Below are 17,394 nucleotides of genomic sequence, written 5' to 3'. Positions count from 1 at the left end.
AACTGCACCTCTTCTATGTTTTCCCTAATTAAGTCCTCTGATTCTTGCCCCTTAGAACTCTTCAGAACTGCTGCCTAGATCTCTGTTATCAGTTGCATGCACATTTGACATCACTGATGACACTCTTGAAACACCGTGTTCGTTAGGTTTCCAATAGAATAATCTTATTAAAATATAAGCAGACTTGGTCACTCCACTTCTAAGAAACCACTAACAGCTTCCCACCTTCTTTAGAGTAAAAGCCAAAACCCCTACAGTGGCCTACAAGGCCTGCACCATCTCCCATCCCCCTCCCTAGACTGACTCATCTCCTGGCTCTTCCACCTCTCCTCCCTCCCCTCTAGTCACACTGCCCTCCTCACTGTTCCTCAAACACAGAGGGCGTGCCGTGTGCATTCGCTATGCCCTCTTCCTCTCCACCCTTCTCCCAGATAGCCATGTGGCTTACTTTCTCATCTCCTTCAGATAGTTGCCCACATGCCACCTGCTCAGTAAGGCTTTCCCTACCATCTTATTAAAATTGCATCCCCACCCCTCACCCTGCAGCCAGTTCCCAGAACTCCATGTCCTCTGGTCTTCACGTAATTTTTCTTCATTGTATTTATTATCACCTAACGTACGACATATTTCACTTATCTGTTTCCCTGGAACCAAGATCAGTGCCTGGCACAGAATAGGTGTTCGTCAAATATTTGTTGAACAAATGGATAAAAGAGAGATATAGACAGATGGACACTAAAATTAGGAAGACATATTTCCCTTTCTTCTTTTTTCCTAAGTCAGCAATTCTGATCCTTTTTTTAGACCACTGGCTTCTTTGAGAATCTGATGAAAGCTATGATCCCTTCCCTACTTCCTATCACTCCCCAAATGCTCTTTTGAACACACACACAAATCAACATTCATTTCAGAGAGTTCATAGATAGCTTCGTACCTGGAAGCCCATCTATAAACTGCAAATTGAAAACCCTGCTCAAACCCAAATCAGTGGTGTCCCGCTAAGTCTGGGTTATGGTGGAATCACACTTAACCAGGGACTTGGCAGAGTCTCTCCCCCTAGCATTTTAGGTTTCTGCGTGAGGACAGAGGTAAACCAAGGGCTGGCTTACCTGGGCTTCACTGGCAGACTCCTTGGCTGAATTCTCCTGCATAAGAGTGGCCAGGTAGGCAAACCTGTGGCTGCTGGCTGTGGCCTCCATGTTGTAGAGCTGCCAGAGCAGGGAGAGGCATTGCATCTGCTGCTGCAGGATTGCCAGCTTCTTCTTACTGGTGTGAAACAAAGGGTGGTTAGTGTGCCCTTACTCTTCACCAGTGTCCGCTATCCTTCCCCACAAGAAATCTGAGTCTACTCACCCAGACTTTCAGACTCAGAAAGGTTCCTGGGATCCCACTACTTCTAACCCAATATGCCTTTTAAATTCATCCCTCTCGACCAGAGAAAAAGTTTTCAAAGAGGTTTTTTAAAAAAGGTTTCATTCTTTGAATTGCTCTTTTGGTTGAATACATTTCCTATAAATTATTATAGCTCAATAACCAGGTAGCAATTTAGTATTATGTGTATATATATCAGAGAAATAATATTGATATTAAGTTGCCATATATGTGTATGTGTACACACAATACACATATATGTATCTTTATTTGAAAGACACAGGATAATATCATACTCCAAAAACAAAAGAAGTCCTCATTCAGCTACAATGAATTGGCTGTAAAAAGAGCAGTCTTTATAGTCAAATAGGCAAAACTCCAGGCTGGGTCGTAGTTTAGTTCTCTGTGGCCCTAAATGGAAACAGGACAAGTTGGCTAGGCTTCTCACTTCTCACTAGGATTGTCTGGGGATTGGCTCAGGGAACAGGAACGCCAGCATTTCTCTAGGAATGTTTGGAAAATGACACCAAACCAGGTCCAAGGGAAATTCCTTTTCAGCAGACGAAGGGCTTGCCTAGCCAATTTTTTGGCCAAGGTGATCTGTCCCATGTTGAAACAGACCTGGAGACGGTAAAATGAGAAACAGTAATGTAAATGTGGGAAGAATATTAAGGACAAGGTTCTAGATGTAACACACTGGCTTTTATTTTGGAATGTGTACTTGGGGCCCTTGAGGTGCTAGAGTGAGCTGAGTTGGAGCAGAGTCTGGCCACGCTACCAGGCACCAGTAGGGCCACGAGCCAAGTAAAGGAGTGAGAAAACAGAATTACAGAGAAAGCACTCTCCTTTCTCATCTCCCACACATTTGTCAGTGAGTAGTAGAGGAAGGCTATGATTTAGAAAGTGATGCTCCTAGACTCAGATGGGATTATCATTTGGGCAGAGACTGAGATGCTTCAGATGCCATGGAAAGCATCTGAGATATCACCAAATCCCGTATCCCTCTTCATAAACAAGTTGTACCACCATAGTGCATTTGAGGGTAGGATCTGAGGAACTACCTTGAGGTTATCATATACCTGCATGTTCTGTGGCTAAATCCTCCAAGAAAATGATAAAGTCTATGGTAATTTCTGAAAAATCTTAGGAAGACTGCACAATAATTCTTTCTTATAAAGGGAAAGAAATAATTATTTAACTTTGCTCCAAAGACCTTTTGGTTGAAACACAAATAATGCAATACCTTGGACAACTCTTAACATTCCCTTTGGTGTTCAAAGGCATTATACACATTAGGTTTACTCTCCTAACCAAGGTTATCTTAAGGTTCACATTGAAAACTAGTTTTTATTTATTTATTTATTTATTTTATCTTAAAGCTCGGCTCTCTAACAAAACATCCCCCATGGTTTTATGAAGTCATCATTTATAAACTGATAATCATTCCAACACATTTTGTTCTGTTGGATTTAACAGTAATGAGGCTGGGGGAAGTTGCTGTTATGAGTTATTCATACAGAATAAGTAAGTTTACCCCTATTTGTCCTTTGAAAATGGAATGTCTCATGGCATGCTTTCCCCAGAGTTTCTATTTGATATACAAATCTCATTCCCTGGGGAAATTTGTTATAAATGATATACAGTGATCTACAAGGTATATTTATTTATTTATTTTTAAAACAAGATGTGGAATGGAGTATAGAGAGCTCCTATTTGTATATAACAAAGGAAGGGGAAAGATTATATACATTTATGTATGCTGAGCCCCTCTGGTAGAATACATAAAGAGAGGACACAGTGGCTCAGTGGTAGGGTTGCGGGGAGAGACTCTGAAATGTATGTTCTTTTTTTCCTTCTAGCTTTATTGAGATATATTTGACATATAACACTGTGTAACTTTAAGGTGTACAATGTGATGATTTTTTTAATTGAGGGATAACTGACATACAACATTGTATTAGTTTTAGGTGTATAACATAATGATTCAATATATGTATATACTGGAAAATGATCACTACAGTAAGTTTGATTAACATCCATCACCACATATAGTTACAACTTTTTTTCTTATGACGAGAACTTTTAAGGTCTACTTTCTTAGTAACTTTCAAATATACAATACAGTATTGTTAACTACTGTCACATGCTGTATATCACATCCCCAGAATTTACACCTTTTGACTTACCTTCACCCATTTTGTTCACCCCTGCATCCCCCTGAATTAGTTTATATACACTCCAGTGAGCAAAGGACATGACAGGCAATTCACAGAAATAAATGACCAATAAACATTTAAAGAAGACTTATAATATCTGATGTTGGTAAGGATGTGAAGAAGTGAGAAAAACTCGAATTCATGTAATACTGTAGTGGACAATTTGGCATTATATTTATTAATTGTAAAATCATTCATATTGTCTGCCTTAGCATTTCCACCTCTGGAAATTTCTCTTACAGAAACACTCTCACAAGGGAATAAAGAGATATTTACAAAAATATTCACTGTAGAAATGTTTATAATAACCCCAAATTAGAGACAACCTAAATGTACATGAAGAATGGAATGGTTAAGTAAATATGGATATAACGTAGTACTTGGCACCTGTAACTATGATTGGATGTATGCCAATATGCAAATATGTTCAATCTGTATTTTTAAGAATAAAAGCCAGATGCAGAAAAAAGACAATGTAGAATTATTCTATTTTTAAAATAATGGAAAACAATAATGATATGACTATGTGTGTATAGCTGGTGGAATTCACACCAATTATTAACTATGCTGGGGGTGACACGGGATTAGTAAGCGCTCTTTGACTTTCTACATGTATTTCTGCTTTGAATTTGAATCACATTTATAATTGCACACAAAAAAAGAGATTTTAAAGGCAGTAACAGGATATTCCTCAAGGAGAAACAACCCAAACTTCAAGGTTACCCCCTGCCCTCACCTCTGACCGAAGACAGCAGAAAGTGGCCTCCTCAAACTGAGAGATCTTCACCTTGTGCTTTTTAAAAAACGAGAATGCTGAGGGTTGGCCCAGAAGGCTGCTTGCCTTCCTCAAATAAAGGAAGGCCTCCAAACAAGACAAGGGATGGAGAAACTGGATTAGGATTTAGATGTTGCTAAGCGTGTGACTGGGGCGAGGGCTAGATCAAGGTTATGATAAATTTGAACTGGGGCAGGATTTAGTTAGAAATGGGGAGCTGGACTGTGTGTGCAGGAGTTGGGGCAGGGCTGGCAGCACATGGTGCTCCTTCACTCCCACTTCATATTTTCTCCTAGACCCATTACAGCTCCTTTCTCTCTCCCACTTTCCTCCACTTTTCATTGCAAGTTACTGGATGGTAAGAAATCCCTATCAAATTCCCCTAGTCATAGGGCTCAGCTCAGGGGCAGAGAGCAGAGCTTGCTCACCATGTAATTATCTGACAGGTCCAAGGAGGCAGCGGCAGCCTCCAGCAGGTAATAAAACGCACAAGTGGTTTCTCCAATGAGCAGGCAGTGCTGGATGAGAGGTGACAGCACTAACTTCAGGACTTCCTTACAGTGGCAGGGCTTCGTGGTCAACATGTCTTTCTCGGGGCTGGTCTGAGCCAGTTTCCTGTTCACTTGATCCAGGAACTCCTCCTCTGTTCTTTGTGGAGAGAAGATGAAGAGCTGAGAGTGGCCACACAGTAGCCGCTCTTGCTGAGGCATTACCAGGTCTCAAAGTCACTTTGTCCAGGAAGCTTTCCTTTATAATTCATTAATTCTATGTCTATCTTTCTCCTCCATCGCTCCATAAGGTTTTGAAAGTCAGGGACCTGGTCTATAATGGCAAAGCCAAAGTACCTCACAAACTAAAGGAAACGACCACACCTGAAGAGTAAACTAACACTGTTACATGAAAACATAAAAATGATACAAAGCAGTAAGTAATAATACCTTTATCTATTAGCACATTTGAACTCCATCATGGCATATTTGAATATTATTTTATACAACACCACCACCTTATCCTACAATAACCCTGTCATTCAGGTAGGCAAAAATTACCTCCCTTTTACAGATGAGGAAATTGAAGCTCAGAGAGGTTAAATGACTTATGTATGACCTCACAGCTGAGTAGAACCAAAACTAGAGTTCACCTTTCTGACTACTAGTCCAATGCACTTTCTACAGGCACCACGAGTCCAAAAGAGGTCTGATCTTTCTGAGACAGAATGATCGAAAAAAGTGGGAACTGAGGAGGGCTTTGAAGGATGGTGAACATTCTGTTAAGTGGAAAGATGTGGATGTCACTGAGTATTTTTAAAAAGCAGAACTGTGTGAGCAGAGACACAATAAGTGTGGGGGTGATTCATGTAGAATATAGATTTTTGTTTGAAAACTGAAGGAAATCAGGTTGGATAAATATAATAGGAAACTCGAGAGTGGCTGGTGAATTCAAGGTAGGAACATGTAAAATTGATAAGATAGGCATTGGAAAGCCAGGAGGTACATGGTTATGAAATGTAAAATCATTTTAATATCATCTGGGCTCAAAAGTAATTGAGAAGGCAAATTTATAGCTGAAAAAAATCTGCTACATGTACAATACATTTGAGAGCTATTAAATAAAGTTTTTCTTAATCACTAAAAAATAATTTCCCTACAAACAATCAAAAATTGCCTTTCTGATTCTCTGTTAACTTGAATTTTGGGCTGAGTACAAGAGTCACTACTCCTGGGTGGTCAGATGCCTTCCTTGTCTGCAGGTAAGGTGAGTGCCCTAGTTTAATGGTTATCTGTGTCTCACTTCCTGGCCTCCTCCACGCCCACTCTCAGCATCTCCATCTACCTGCAGTGTTCCCTTGTGAAGGCCTCCTGACTTCTGGGTGATTTTGTCTGGAACTGAAAACTGTCTGTAGGGGGAAAGAGATGATTATCTTTAATTGCCCATATTTGTATTAACTGAGAATATTTAAAATTCCTGACTACCTTTCCACTGCAGCTTAGTTCAGGACCTAATTGCCTCCCCCATTATAAAAATGATAAGTTTAGGTTTAAAATTAGCCTTACACACAAGATTAGGGTGCTAATTTTTTCCTTAAATGCAACTATTTGTGATTCAAATAGTAACTCCTTTCATTCTCAAACTTCCCAAACCAATTCCTAATTCTGTTTGCAAAAGAAGTGAATAAAGAATGTGTCCATCTGGTTTGATGACTAATTCTAATAGTAGAAATCCAAGAATATATCTAGATCAGATTTACGACTAGATGGGAGCAAACCACAGATCCTAAGACCTAGTGAAGAAAATCATGAGGGCACACATCCCACCAGAGTCACAATGACCAGCAGAGGTTTTCAGCTTTACCTGGGTGGCCTTAAATAACCTTTATCCTCTAGATTTGCCTTTTCCTCTGCAGCTGTCTTCTGACCAAAAAGCAAAGACTGGGAATGATGTGGGGATGTTACCTATTTGGGCTCAGGAGCACAGGTGGTGGGATTGAAAAGGAGTCTAAGAGAATAATTATAGGGAGGACTTGCGTTAAGTAAAAGGACTGGCTCTCTGATTATTTAATGCTGTCACCTAAGGTAAGGTAAAGTAAGGCTAAGGTAACTAAGGAAACTGGAATTTGGCAGCACTACTGCAATGCACAATTGTCAGGGCATCACCATATCATAGCCCATGTGAACAGCACCCTCTGTTCTGCATGGTCATGCACAACGGCCCTGGGTCTGAGAAGCCTCCTCAGGGTCCGGCTGTGCTGGAAAGGTCTTGGGCCTCTCTCGCAGCTGGACTGACCAGGCTGTCGAATCTACAGCTGACAGTGACCTCTCAAAAACAAAAGGCCATATAGGAAATATGAATGATAGTGTGATTTCTTCATAATACCAACCAGGACATTTACTACTTTCCTCTTTCCCCTCAGAAATTACAAAAGTGCAAATGACTGTAGAGCTCATCAGCCAGTGACCAATTTCTCCAAGTTACTGGTCCACCTTCATAGAGTCATAAGAATGTTATGGCCAGAAGAGGTACGATCATAGATCAACATCTTCATTTTAGTCTTTTACTACCACCGATTCACCATCTCTCCCATATCCCTCTCCCCTGCCAAACACCAACACCAACTTCTCTTTTATCAAAGTAGAAAAAGAGAAGATTTGCCTGGGTCTTGACAGCTGTCTTCAAATATGAATGAAGGCACAACTCTGAAAAATGAGTGAAAAAGCTGCAGGAAGGTAGAGTTCACCTTGATGAAAGAAGCTTTCTAACAGCTACTGAAAATGAAATGGGATGTCCTACAAGGTAAGCTAACTGAAGATGGTAAAACAAAGAGGGTGAACTCTTGGCCCTCAGCAGTGAAATCATGGAGTCCTAAGCACTGGACCACAGGGAATTCCCGAGGGTGAACTCTTATCTGGGATGTGGTAGAGGGCTATAGGCTTTGGGGAACATCTATCCACTAATCCAAGCTTCTTTAAGTAGCTAGCTCCTACTTATCCCTCAAATCTCACTCAAGGGAGAGTCTTATCTTACTCATTTCTCAGGCTGGGCTAATGGCCCCTTCTCTAGGTACCCCAACTCCTATGTAGTCCGTTTTCATCATCTTTATCATGCCATATTGGAATTCTCTATTTATATGTCTGTATCACCCCCCAAAAACTGATAATTTCATTTTGTATTATTAACACCTAACTGCAGCATCTGATACACATAAGGGCTCCATATATGTGTACTGAGCTGAATAATTACTGAGCTGAATAATTATAATAATAAAAACAATAACTAAAATGTATTGAGCACTAACCATGTGCCTGGCACTATTCAAAGCACATTATATATTTTAACTCATTTAATCCTCACAACAACACTATGAAGTGTGTATTGTTATTTTCCTCAATTAACTGAGGTTATGTAACTTGCCCAAGATTGCCAACCAAACCAAGAATAATCTCTAAAGTTCCTTTTAACTCTGAGATCACACTTTTCTTATTTCTGGTACTTCAGTGAGAAATGGCTCTCTCCACCTATTTTTCTCTTTTAATCTGATTTCACCTTTTGAATAAAGAGCTCCAAGTACACGAATAAAGAGTAGTGCTGCCCACGTGTCCTCTTTCTGCCCCCTAGATTTACCTTGGGGAGAAGGCAGCTGCAATTTGTCTGTGATCACTTGTGTTAGTATCGAGCCAGTATCTTTGTAGCTACAGAATCGGGAGGTCCCACTGGAGCTCTTAGTAGAACAGATGGCAAAACGGTGGAAGGGGACAAAATCCCCCCCGTGACAGCTCCCACAGCGGCAGGCCAAATCTCGAAGAAACCAGGCACATTCAAGGTGTAGGGCTGTCTGTTGTGCCTTGGGCCACAGCTCCCAAGCTGCTTCCTGCAATAGAGGCACTCCAAATTCTAGCACCTCGGTTTGAGGTAGGGATAGTTCCTCTTGTAGCCTGAGAGGAGAGCCAGCATCTGAAATATAGGAAAATCTAAATGAGAGTCTCCCTTAAGGTTCTTTTATGCTACCAGGTAGCAAACTCCCAAGCACATGCTGCTAGTGTATAAGAAAATTTCATTTATAATTCCTATTTGGTATTATGGCTTCCTTTGTATAAAGAATTTTATACCAATCTGAGAGTGATATTGACCATATCTAGTATAAAGTACAACAGGGAAGAAATGATTAGTGGTAGAGAACTACACTGGATAGATTTCTTAGTTTTTCCTCCTAAATTGAGCTTTTTTACTACAAATTATTATAAACATCAAATAATCAGGAAGGCTCTGCTCAAATATATGGTCCAAACATATTTCAAAGTCAAAGGGAAATTGTTTGTGGATTATATATGCTTTGGGTAGCCTATGTCACAATTTTATTCTTTTTTGTGGAGAATATGAGATTGCAGCTATTTAATTTATATCTTGCTTTGTTCATATGTTTCAATATCACATGTGTTTAACGTCCTTGTGAATTTCTAAAATTAGAAACAGTTTATCTTATTTTCTTATTATTTATCCCAAGAAGCCAATAAAAGACTATGGCAATATTTTCTGAACCAAAAATCAAAATACAAATACTTAACACATGGGGTTAACATGGAGCTGGAATTCTTGAAATTAAGACAATTCTGAAAAATACAGGCTATTCATTCACTATAACCATGGCTCTTCCATGATTAAAATAATTAATTTCCCCAATCTCTTAGACATAAGCTTTAAGAGACTGAGGCCCATGATATATGATATTGATATTCTTTCTGAACACAGATACCCTCACCCAAAGCTCTCTATTCAGTCCTGAGAACAAGGGAGCAGCTCTTCCTCACCTGACTTTCTCTCCTCTTTGGTTTGTTCAATAATCTCGATAGAGGAAGGCATTAATATTGGCTCAGCAGGAAGGTCTTGGCTCTTGCTGCACCAGCGGAGCACATTTATATCCACAAGAGCCCTCAGTACCTGAAGTAGTTTATTTTTACCCCAGCCAGGCAGGAGGTGCTGCAGCAGATCTATGTGGAAGGAGTGACCAATGACTGCAGCACACTTAACCAGCAACTGTTCCCCTGGGCTCAGTTGATCCAGTTGGTTCACTGCTATTTCTGAAGAAAAAAAAAATCTGCAATGAACCGGCTTTCTACAAACATAGAATACACTGTGTTAATAATCTGTTCATTCAAAAAAAAAAAAAGGGCTTGCTTTTTTGTCCATCTGTTCTCTACTCAGCCAAATCTCTTGAAAGAGCCTTATCTCCATGTCCTCTTTTGTCTCCATTCCCCATTCATTATTCAACCAACAATCAGGTTTTCAGCACAACACTGAAATTGTTCCTCATGGTCACCAAAACCTTTTACTGGCAGATCCATTTTCTTCTTACTTTCAACTAAACATGGAGGCTGGGCTTCCTGGTCCCAGAACTCTAATTAGTATAAAGATCTTAACTCCAAGCATTTTAGTAAATCTCTCCATATCCTGACCCATATATTAAAGCAGTTGGTATTGAACCAGTAAGTCACCAAGCCCAAAATCTTGGAATAAATCTAAACTTTACCCTCTCCCTCACAACCAACTTGTCACCCACTCATTCTCTTTCTAAATGTTCTTGAATATATTTCCTCCTAAACAATTTTAGTATAAGCAGTCATTTTCACCTGGATCACTACACTACCTTGTTTTGAACATCTCCAATTTCCTCTCATTCTTATCTCAGTAACACATTAACTAGTGGTAGAACTGTACACCTAAAGTACAAATATAGTCATGTCAGTCCCCTTCTTAAATACTTTTATAACTTACATGGCCTTTTACCATGTAGCTTTGGCCTTTCATTTAGACCAAGGCCTTGCTGACTGGACTGTTCATTTTAGCTTAGGAGTTAAATCCTTTTTCCTTCCCTGTGGACAATACTGATCTTGGGTTAACTTTCTAGCTGTTTCCTAGGATCCTTATAAAATTAGAATGTCAGCTGAGTTACCAGGTAACACTGCTTATGCAAAGAGTGATCCCTGATTGGAAACTGAATTTGGACTAGGAAAACTGAATAAGCTACAAATACCTGGTGGTAAGCCACAGCTTTGGGGTTCCTTGAGTGTAGTAATTCTTGTAACAGGTCACAGTGCCTAGAAACTATGCCCACAGGACTATTATAAGAGATACCAGTTCCTTGTTGGGAAATGGGGCATCTAAGCACCCATCCATCATGGTCTCATCCCATCACATGTAAGCTATTCCTTGAGGCTCCAGAGAATAGCAGTGGGTACTGCTGTGAGGACCCCCACTGAAGAAAACCACTTGCTGCTCTTCTGCTACAGTGCTGTGTTTCCTGACCTGTACACTTCTAAGTTAGTAAAGCCAACGCCAAGTGTGGCCTATCACAGTTGTAGGAATATGAACTGTCCAGGTGGACCTAAAACCACCAGAGTGAACAGCTTATAATAGCTAACAGTCATTGACTATTTATTATATACCATGATTTATTTAATTTAATCTTCAACTACCCCCATGTGGTAGGGGCTATCATTATCCTCATTTGAGTGATGAGAAGACTAAGGCTTAGATAAGTTTATCTAACATTTCACAGCTACTAAGTGGAGGAAGAAATGGTACCCAGGTTTTTCTGATGCCAGAGCCCTGGCTCTTAATTACCAATGTGTCTGTACTGTTGTTTCACATGTGTGTCATATTCTCAGTAAGACCATGCCTGACTTGAAGGCATGCTTATCCATCATAACATTCCTCAAGAAGGTTTAATAAAGTACCCTGGCCACCAAACATTCGAACAGAACATTAAAAAAACCCTCCTCAGCTCTAAAAAGAACACCGTCTGTCTAATTATGCCTACCCAATTCTGATGACTTTATTCTTTATCTCATCAGTCATTATAAACTTTGCACTCTTTTTATTAAACCCCTGCTATGTCCCTAATACTGTCTCTTCACCAGCACCATGGATTTTCCTAAATCTCAGCAGCATTATCTCCCTTGCTTATTGTCTCCTCCAGCACAGGAATATGCACAAAGGGAAACTCAGGTCATAGTTTTTATTAAACAACTAGAAAACTTTCCCAAGTTATCAGTCAGCCTCAAAGAGAACAGTGGGCTAACTTACATAAAACATTACTCAAGTAGCATTACAAGTCTTTAAGAACTCTTCCGGCAGTGCCAGAATTTATTTCTGGAAAGCAGGTTTCTTTTTTGAAGAAATGAAGCTAGCATGATAATGAGGGATCTATACTCAATCACCCACCAAATTACTAAGTGCAATGACACCTGTAATTGATTCACTTGAGGTCTTCAAGGGACCTGCCTTTTAATAACGGTGGAAGAAGCACTGTATCCAAGTTCACATCATCCTTGACAGTGCAGACATAAAGTTCCTGGTCTTCAGAGCTGGCAGGAGAAATACTATACATTGTGGATTTCATGGCATTGGCTGTAGACAAAGAAGACTATGACTGAGGAAACCACCATGCTCAGTGACTGTAGTTTTAAAGGCACAAAAACACAAAAATTTAGTCAAGAAACTGAAAGGATTAAGATAAATGGAGCATACACGTTTAAAGTGGTTTACCCCACCCATCCTGCCTGTTCTCTCATTTTCTCTTAAAAACGAACATTTTCTGTAACACACGGTGCCTAACATTCTCACTCTTCCTGTTTACCTTCCAATAGCCTCTCTTCTATTACATCACAGCTCTAGGATGCCTTTCTAGATTTACACATATTTCTATCTCTTTCTTCCTCCCTTCTCCCCTCCCCCAGTCAAACCGTCAAGTCATCTTTCTCATCAGTAATGTGCAATTCTCTATTAGACTGTCATGTTTATCAATCCTCTCTGATGTTTATAAATCCTATTTTCCTATCCCCGCCTCCTAGGCTGCTCAAAAAGGAACTAAAGTAGATTGACTCAATTACTTTATCTGAGGCAGGTATTTAGTGTTTTCAACACAGCTGCATATTATTTGTATAGTACACTTAGCCAGGAAGGCCTAATCTTGCTTATGATGTCAGCAGGGAAGAGGCACATGCCTAATTAGGACCAGGTGATGTCATGTTCAAGAATGAACTCCAGCAGTGGGATCAGGGTGGAACCCTGGGAAGCTCAGCTTACCTGAGAGGGTTTCCCACTTGCTGTTCTCCTCCTCCTCCTCCTTTTGGAGGTCATGAAAGAGCAATATGTTCTTAGAGAGAAGGTCCTGGCATAAGACCTCACAGTAAAGGGGGTTTCCAAAGCACCTGCGGAGAAGGTAGCTGTAGAGAGGTAAGCAGGGGATTGCTGACTAAAGATGCCCACTTGAAGAGAGCCAAGCGTAAGGGTATTTCATACTGAGGAATATTTCTTCTTTTGTTAAAGTCAGTTCTTGATGATATACACTAACAGAGGGAAGCAGCAGCACAGAAATGTAAAAAAATGTTTCTGATTGGTTTTGGCAGTAACTTTTCTCTCAACTATTTTGCTTCTGTTGATGTTAAAAGGAACTAACATCCCCTTGCTAAAGGGTCTGGCAGAAATTGGCCTGACCACACATAATGGACCTATTAAGCAAGCCATCCAAGTCCTAACTGTCCTGTGAAAACCTGGGTGAAGAGCCCAGGGAGACAGCCCTTTACTGGGTTACTAGGAGATTGTCTACTTTTAAATCCAGTTTTGGGCCTCATCATGGTTTCTAATGCTATTCTCTCCCCCAACTCCGGTGTGAGACCTGAGCCCTCTCTTATATTATGGCACTGGCTCCTCCCTTAATGAAGTACCCAGCTAGTCCTAGCCACTCACATCTGCAGCTCTTGGGGGATGCTCACCACCCCCAGTTCCCAACATGCCATTCTCAACAGTGAGGTCGTTGCCAACTTCGAAATGGGCACAAAGATAGCCTGAGGGCTCTGCAGGAAGTGCTGGGCCCAGCCACACAGGGTGAAGGTAGGGGTCAATGTCATCACCATGATGATGGGCACACTGGAGAGCAAAGTTCCCAAAAACTCCCAGGAGGCTGCATCCATATACTGGGCCTCATCAATGAGGAAAATCAGTGGTGTTTCCCTCATTGCCTGGAAATAACAGTAAAGAAACAATGACAAGCTCTGATTAGAAATGAAGTCATCTGATTTTCAAATCTACCATGAATTTCCCATCAACAATTTAAATAAAATGTCAACAAAGGCTGGGATTTTCAGAGTGAAATGTATTCTTAGTCCAGGTAATATTTTACTTTATAAATATAAAATACAGCCTATATATCTAATTCCTAAAGAAATGTACTGAGTTTCTTTGAACAAGAAAATACTCTAACTGAAATATGAAATAAGCATCAAAATATTCTCCAAATCAAACTTGAAGCTTTCAAATATTTCATTTTAGCAAAAGATTCAAACTGTGCGGGAATTCACAGTTTTAAACCAGTAATTTCCAAACCAGGCTGCACATCAGAATTACCTGGGAGTGCTAGCTAAAGCTACCAATTATAATGCCTACTCATGTAGACGTTAAAAAAAATGTATTCTCTTTTATCCACATTCCCTACTCCCATTCCATTCCTCAGTGCCACAGGTAACCATGCCAATGTGTTTATCATATTACCTTCTGCTTGTATTATGCTCTTATAAAATGTGCATTGTTGTTTTGCCATGTAAATTGTTTTTATGTAAATGGTACTGTATAACAAGTCTCATTATTTCTCTTTTTACTCAGGATTTTAAAAATTGGTTTATAATATTATATACTTTTTATGTGTACAATATTATATTTCAACTTCTGTATACATTACATTATACCATCAAAGGTATAGTTTCCATCCATCACCATACAGTTGACCCCCTTTACCCATTTTGCCCTCCCCCCACCCCCCATCCCCTCTGGTAACCAATACTTAGTTCTCTGTATCTATGTGTTTGTTTTTGTTTGGTTTGTTTGAATTTTTTTTTTTTTTTATGTGGACCTTCTTTTTTTAAGTCTTTTGAATTTGTTACAATATTACTTGTTTTATGTTTTGGTTTTTTGGCCATGAGGCATGTGGGATCTTAGCTCCCTGACCAGGGAAACCTGCACCCCCTGCATTGGAAGGCGAAGTCTTAACCACTGGACCACCAGGGAAGTCCCTGTTTGATTATTTATTTACTAATATCCCACATATGAGTGAAATTATATGGTATTTGTCTTTCTCCATCTGATTTATTTCACTTAGCATGGTACCCTCAAGGTCCATCCATGTTGTCACAAATGGCAAGATTTCATCTTTTTTTTTTATCCAGCTATTCCACTACTGGATATTCATCGGAAGAATATAAAAACCCTAATTCAAAAAGATATACGCACCCCTGTGTTCACTGCAGCGTTACTTAGGAGAGCCAAGATACGGAAACAACCTAAGTGCCAGTCAATGGATGAATGGATAAAGAAGACGTGTTGTATACATATACACAATGGAATATTACTCAGCCATAAGAAAAGATAAAATATTCAGGATTGTTTTTAGATTACTCCATGTTGCTATGTTTTCATCTATTGCCTTACTTCTAACTTCTGCACTATATACACTCCATAGTGTTCATCTATGACTTCCTGCCAACACCTCCCTAACCTCCACAAACAAACACTGCAATGAACAGACTCCCTGGGATATATATCCAGGAGTGGAAGTGCTAGGTATAGAGGATGAATGTTATTAAAATTTGACTAGTTACTTCAAGATAGCTTTCCCGAATGGCTACATCAGCATCTCCTCGTACAGATTCTTGACTCTGTAATCCTAGGTTGGGGCCTGAGTATCTGTATTTTTAATAAATAGGAGGTAAAATAGCTATCAACCTGCATCCAGAAGCTACTGTTCTAAGTTCCTAAAATTTCATTAAGGAACAGGATCAGGAAAGAGCAAAGACCTTTCCTTGTATGCTGTGCTGTAGGATGGATTCAAGGTTAAAGGTAGATACAAACAATGAAGATATCAATAAATAGGCAGGCCGAGAAATGGCCAAGTGAAGGTAAGATGTGGATAGATTGAAATGAGCATAAACCATTTCCACATATTAAGAGTTAATGGTATGTAGCAAAAGTACCCACCTTCTGCAGCACTTGAAAAAAACATGCTTTAACCTTCTTTTGTCTGGTCAGGTCATCCATGTGCGAAACTTTGAAGGATAAGGGAAACTGACCGGGAAAATTATTCATATATTATCATTCAAAATGACAATCTAATAAAAATATACAGGTTCTCAAAAGGGAACGGAAAATTATCCTATTTTGAGTGAGAATGGATTTCTACAGGATTAGGCATAGGGTTACAAATACCAATCCAACGTCAATATACAGTTCAGAGGGTGAGACTGAAAGTCCACTGGTGGTTAGAGAGATAGCTCCTTTCCATACTGGACTCTGGCAAACCCTTAAAGGACCATGACTAAGGAATAAAGTGACAGGTCAGAGTTAGCAATGTCACTTTGGACAACTCCAGTACCCCAGTTATTCCAAGTATACCAGAATGAATGTGTGCATGAGACTTGTGAGAAAGAACTGCAATGGACATCTCCAACACTGTGCTAGGCTAAGGCACATGAGCTACGATGGACCTGAGAGCCAAAGTGAGGCTACTCCTTGACCACTTCGGCCAGGGCCCCAGGTAAGGCCTGTCTTAAGACAGGGCTATGCTGAGGGACTGGACAGATGTTTGTTTTCTCTATTTTTCATTAGATACAATGCCCTGCATGCTGGGTAGATTAGGAGAAGTGGTGGAGGGTGGATAAATGGAATTGTGGACCAGGGAATTCTTAGCCTACTCGCTACTGGGTACCACATAAATCCTAGACCACTGGAAGCTTTTGAGATTCAGATGCTGGTTCAAGTGACATACTCCATGACCCAGGAATGGAAAGGTAAGGTTAAAGAACAAAATGCTGCAACCAACTCAAGAACACATGCATATAATTGCTGGATATGCACATCTGGTCAATATCACATTGACAGATTTTAGTACTTTCACATTTACGATGCAGTCTCTTATATACTACATCCTCTAAAATCCATGCAAAAACCATATAAAGTACTACAACTGTCATTTCACAGGTGAAAAAAATTGAGGCTCAGCGAGGCCAAGTGATTTGTGCCAAGATATACAACTAGCAAGTTTCAGAGTCAGTCCTAGAATCCACTCTCCTCAAAAAGGAGAAAGCTTGGGGTCTGGTGTCAAAGACTTCTCAAATCTCAATCCTGCCACTGCTGACTGTGTGTTCTTAGGCTGTATATGTATATGCATATGTATATGTGTGTGTGTGTTTTAGATTAGAAGACAATCCTGGGTCCAACTAGCCACCAAAAATATCAGTAATCCAGTTCAGAAAGCCACTGCCTTCGTTACCTTCACAAAGAAGAGGTCATTAAACAGGCAGTGAAGCGGTTCCTCCACCATCCCGTGGAGCTGTTTGTGGAGGCGCTCTTGCCGGTAACAGGCTGGGCACATATCAATCTCAAAGAAGATGGCCATGAGGGTCTGGATGGCATAGAAGCACTGCTTGGAATCTGCTTCCTTCAGCTTCAATGGCAACACCCTGGTGAATGTTACTATGGTCACTGGGA

The 17,394-nt window shown here is 40.1% G+C and overlaps 1 protein-coding gene across 14 annotated transcripts in view; it reads right to left on the bottom strand.

Moving 5' to 3' along the window:
* The window catches only part of LOC309608240 (adenylate cyclase type 10-like), a 46,016-nt gene that overhangs the window by 9,775 nt on the left and 18,847 nt on the right, over positions 1 to 17,394 (bottom strand). For 10 of the 14 annotated variants that reach the window (XM_082347793.1, XM_082347805.1, XM_082347806.1 and 7 more), the window contains 12 exons: positions 17,177 to 17,366; positions 15,886 to 15,972; positions 13,606 to 13,877; positions 12,943 to 13,082; positions 12,139 to 12,264; positions 9,666 to 9,935; positions 8,482 to 8,811; positions 6,196 to 6,259; positions 4,791 to 5,010; positions 4,324 to 4,449; positions 1,820 to 1,992; positions 1,110 to 1,266 (listed from right to left, as the gene is read on the bottom strand). In XM_082347793.1, coding sequence (XP_082203919.1) covers positions 1,110 to 1,266; positions 1,820 to 1,992; positions 4,324 to 4,449; positions 4,791 to 5,010; positions 6,196 to 6,259; positions 8,482 to 8,811; positions 9,666 to 9,935; positions 12,139 to 12,264; positions 12,943 to 13,082; positions 13,606 to 13,877; positions 15,886 to 15,972; positions 17,177 to 17,366 — 2,155 coding nt within the window. The remainder of the gene's footprint in view (positions 1 to 1,109; positions 1,267 to 1,819; positions 1,993 to 4,323; positions 4,450 to 4,790; positions 5,011 to 6,195; positions 6,260 to 8,481; positions 8,812 to 9,665; positions 9,936 to 12,138; positions 12,265 to 12,942; positions 13,083 to 13,605; positions 13,878 to 15,885; positions 15,973 to 17,176; positions 17,367 to 17,394) is intronic. The other 4 variants (XM_082347800.1, XM_082347799.1, XM_082347803.1 and 1 more) reach the window with 4 other exon arrangements.

Source organism: Balaenoptera borealis (assembly GCF_965194805.1).
Source record: "Balaenoptera borealis genome assembly, chromosome: 12".
NCBI classification, from domain to species: Eukaryota; Metazoa; Chordata; class Mammalia; order Artiodactyla; family Balaenopteridae; genus Balaenoptera; species Balaenoptera borealis.
The sequence above is the reverse complement of the archived record's forward strand: the minus strand, read 5'-3'. Positions and strand labels throughout refer to the sequence as shown.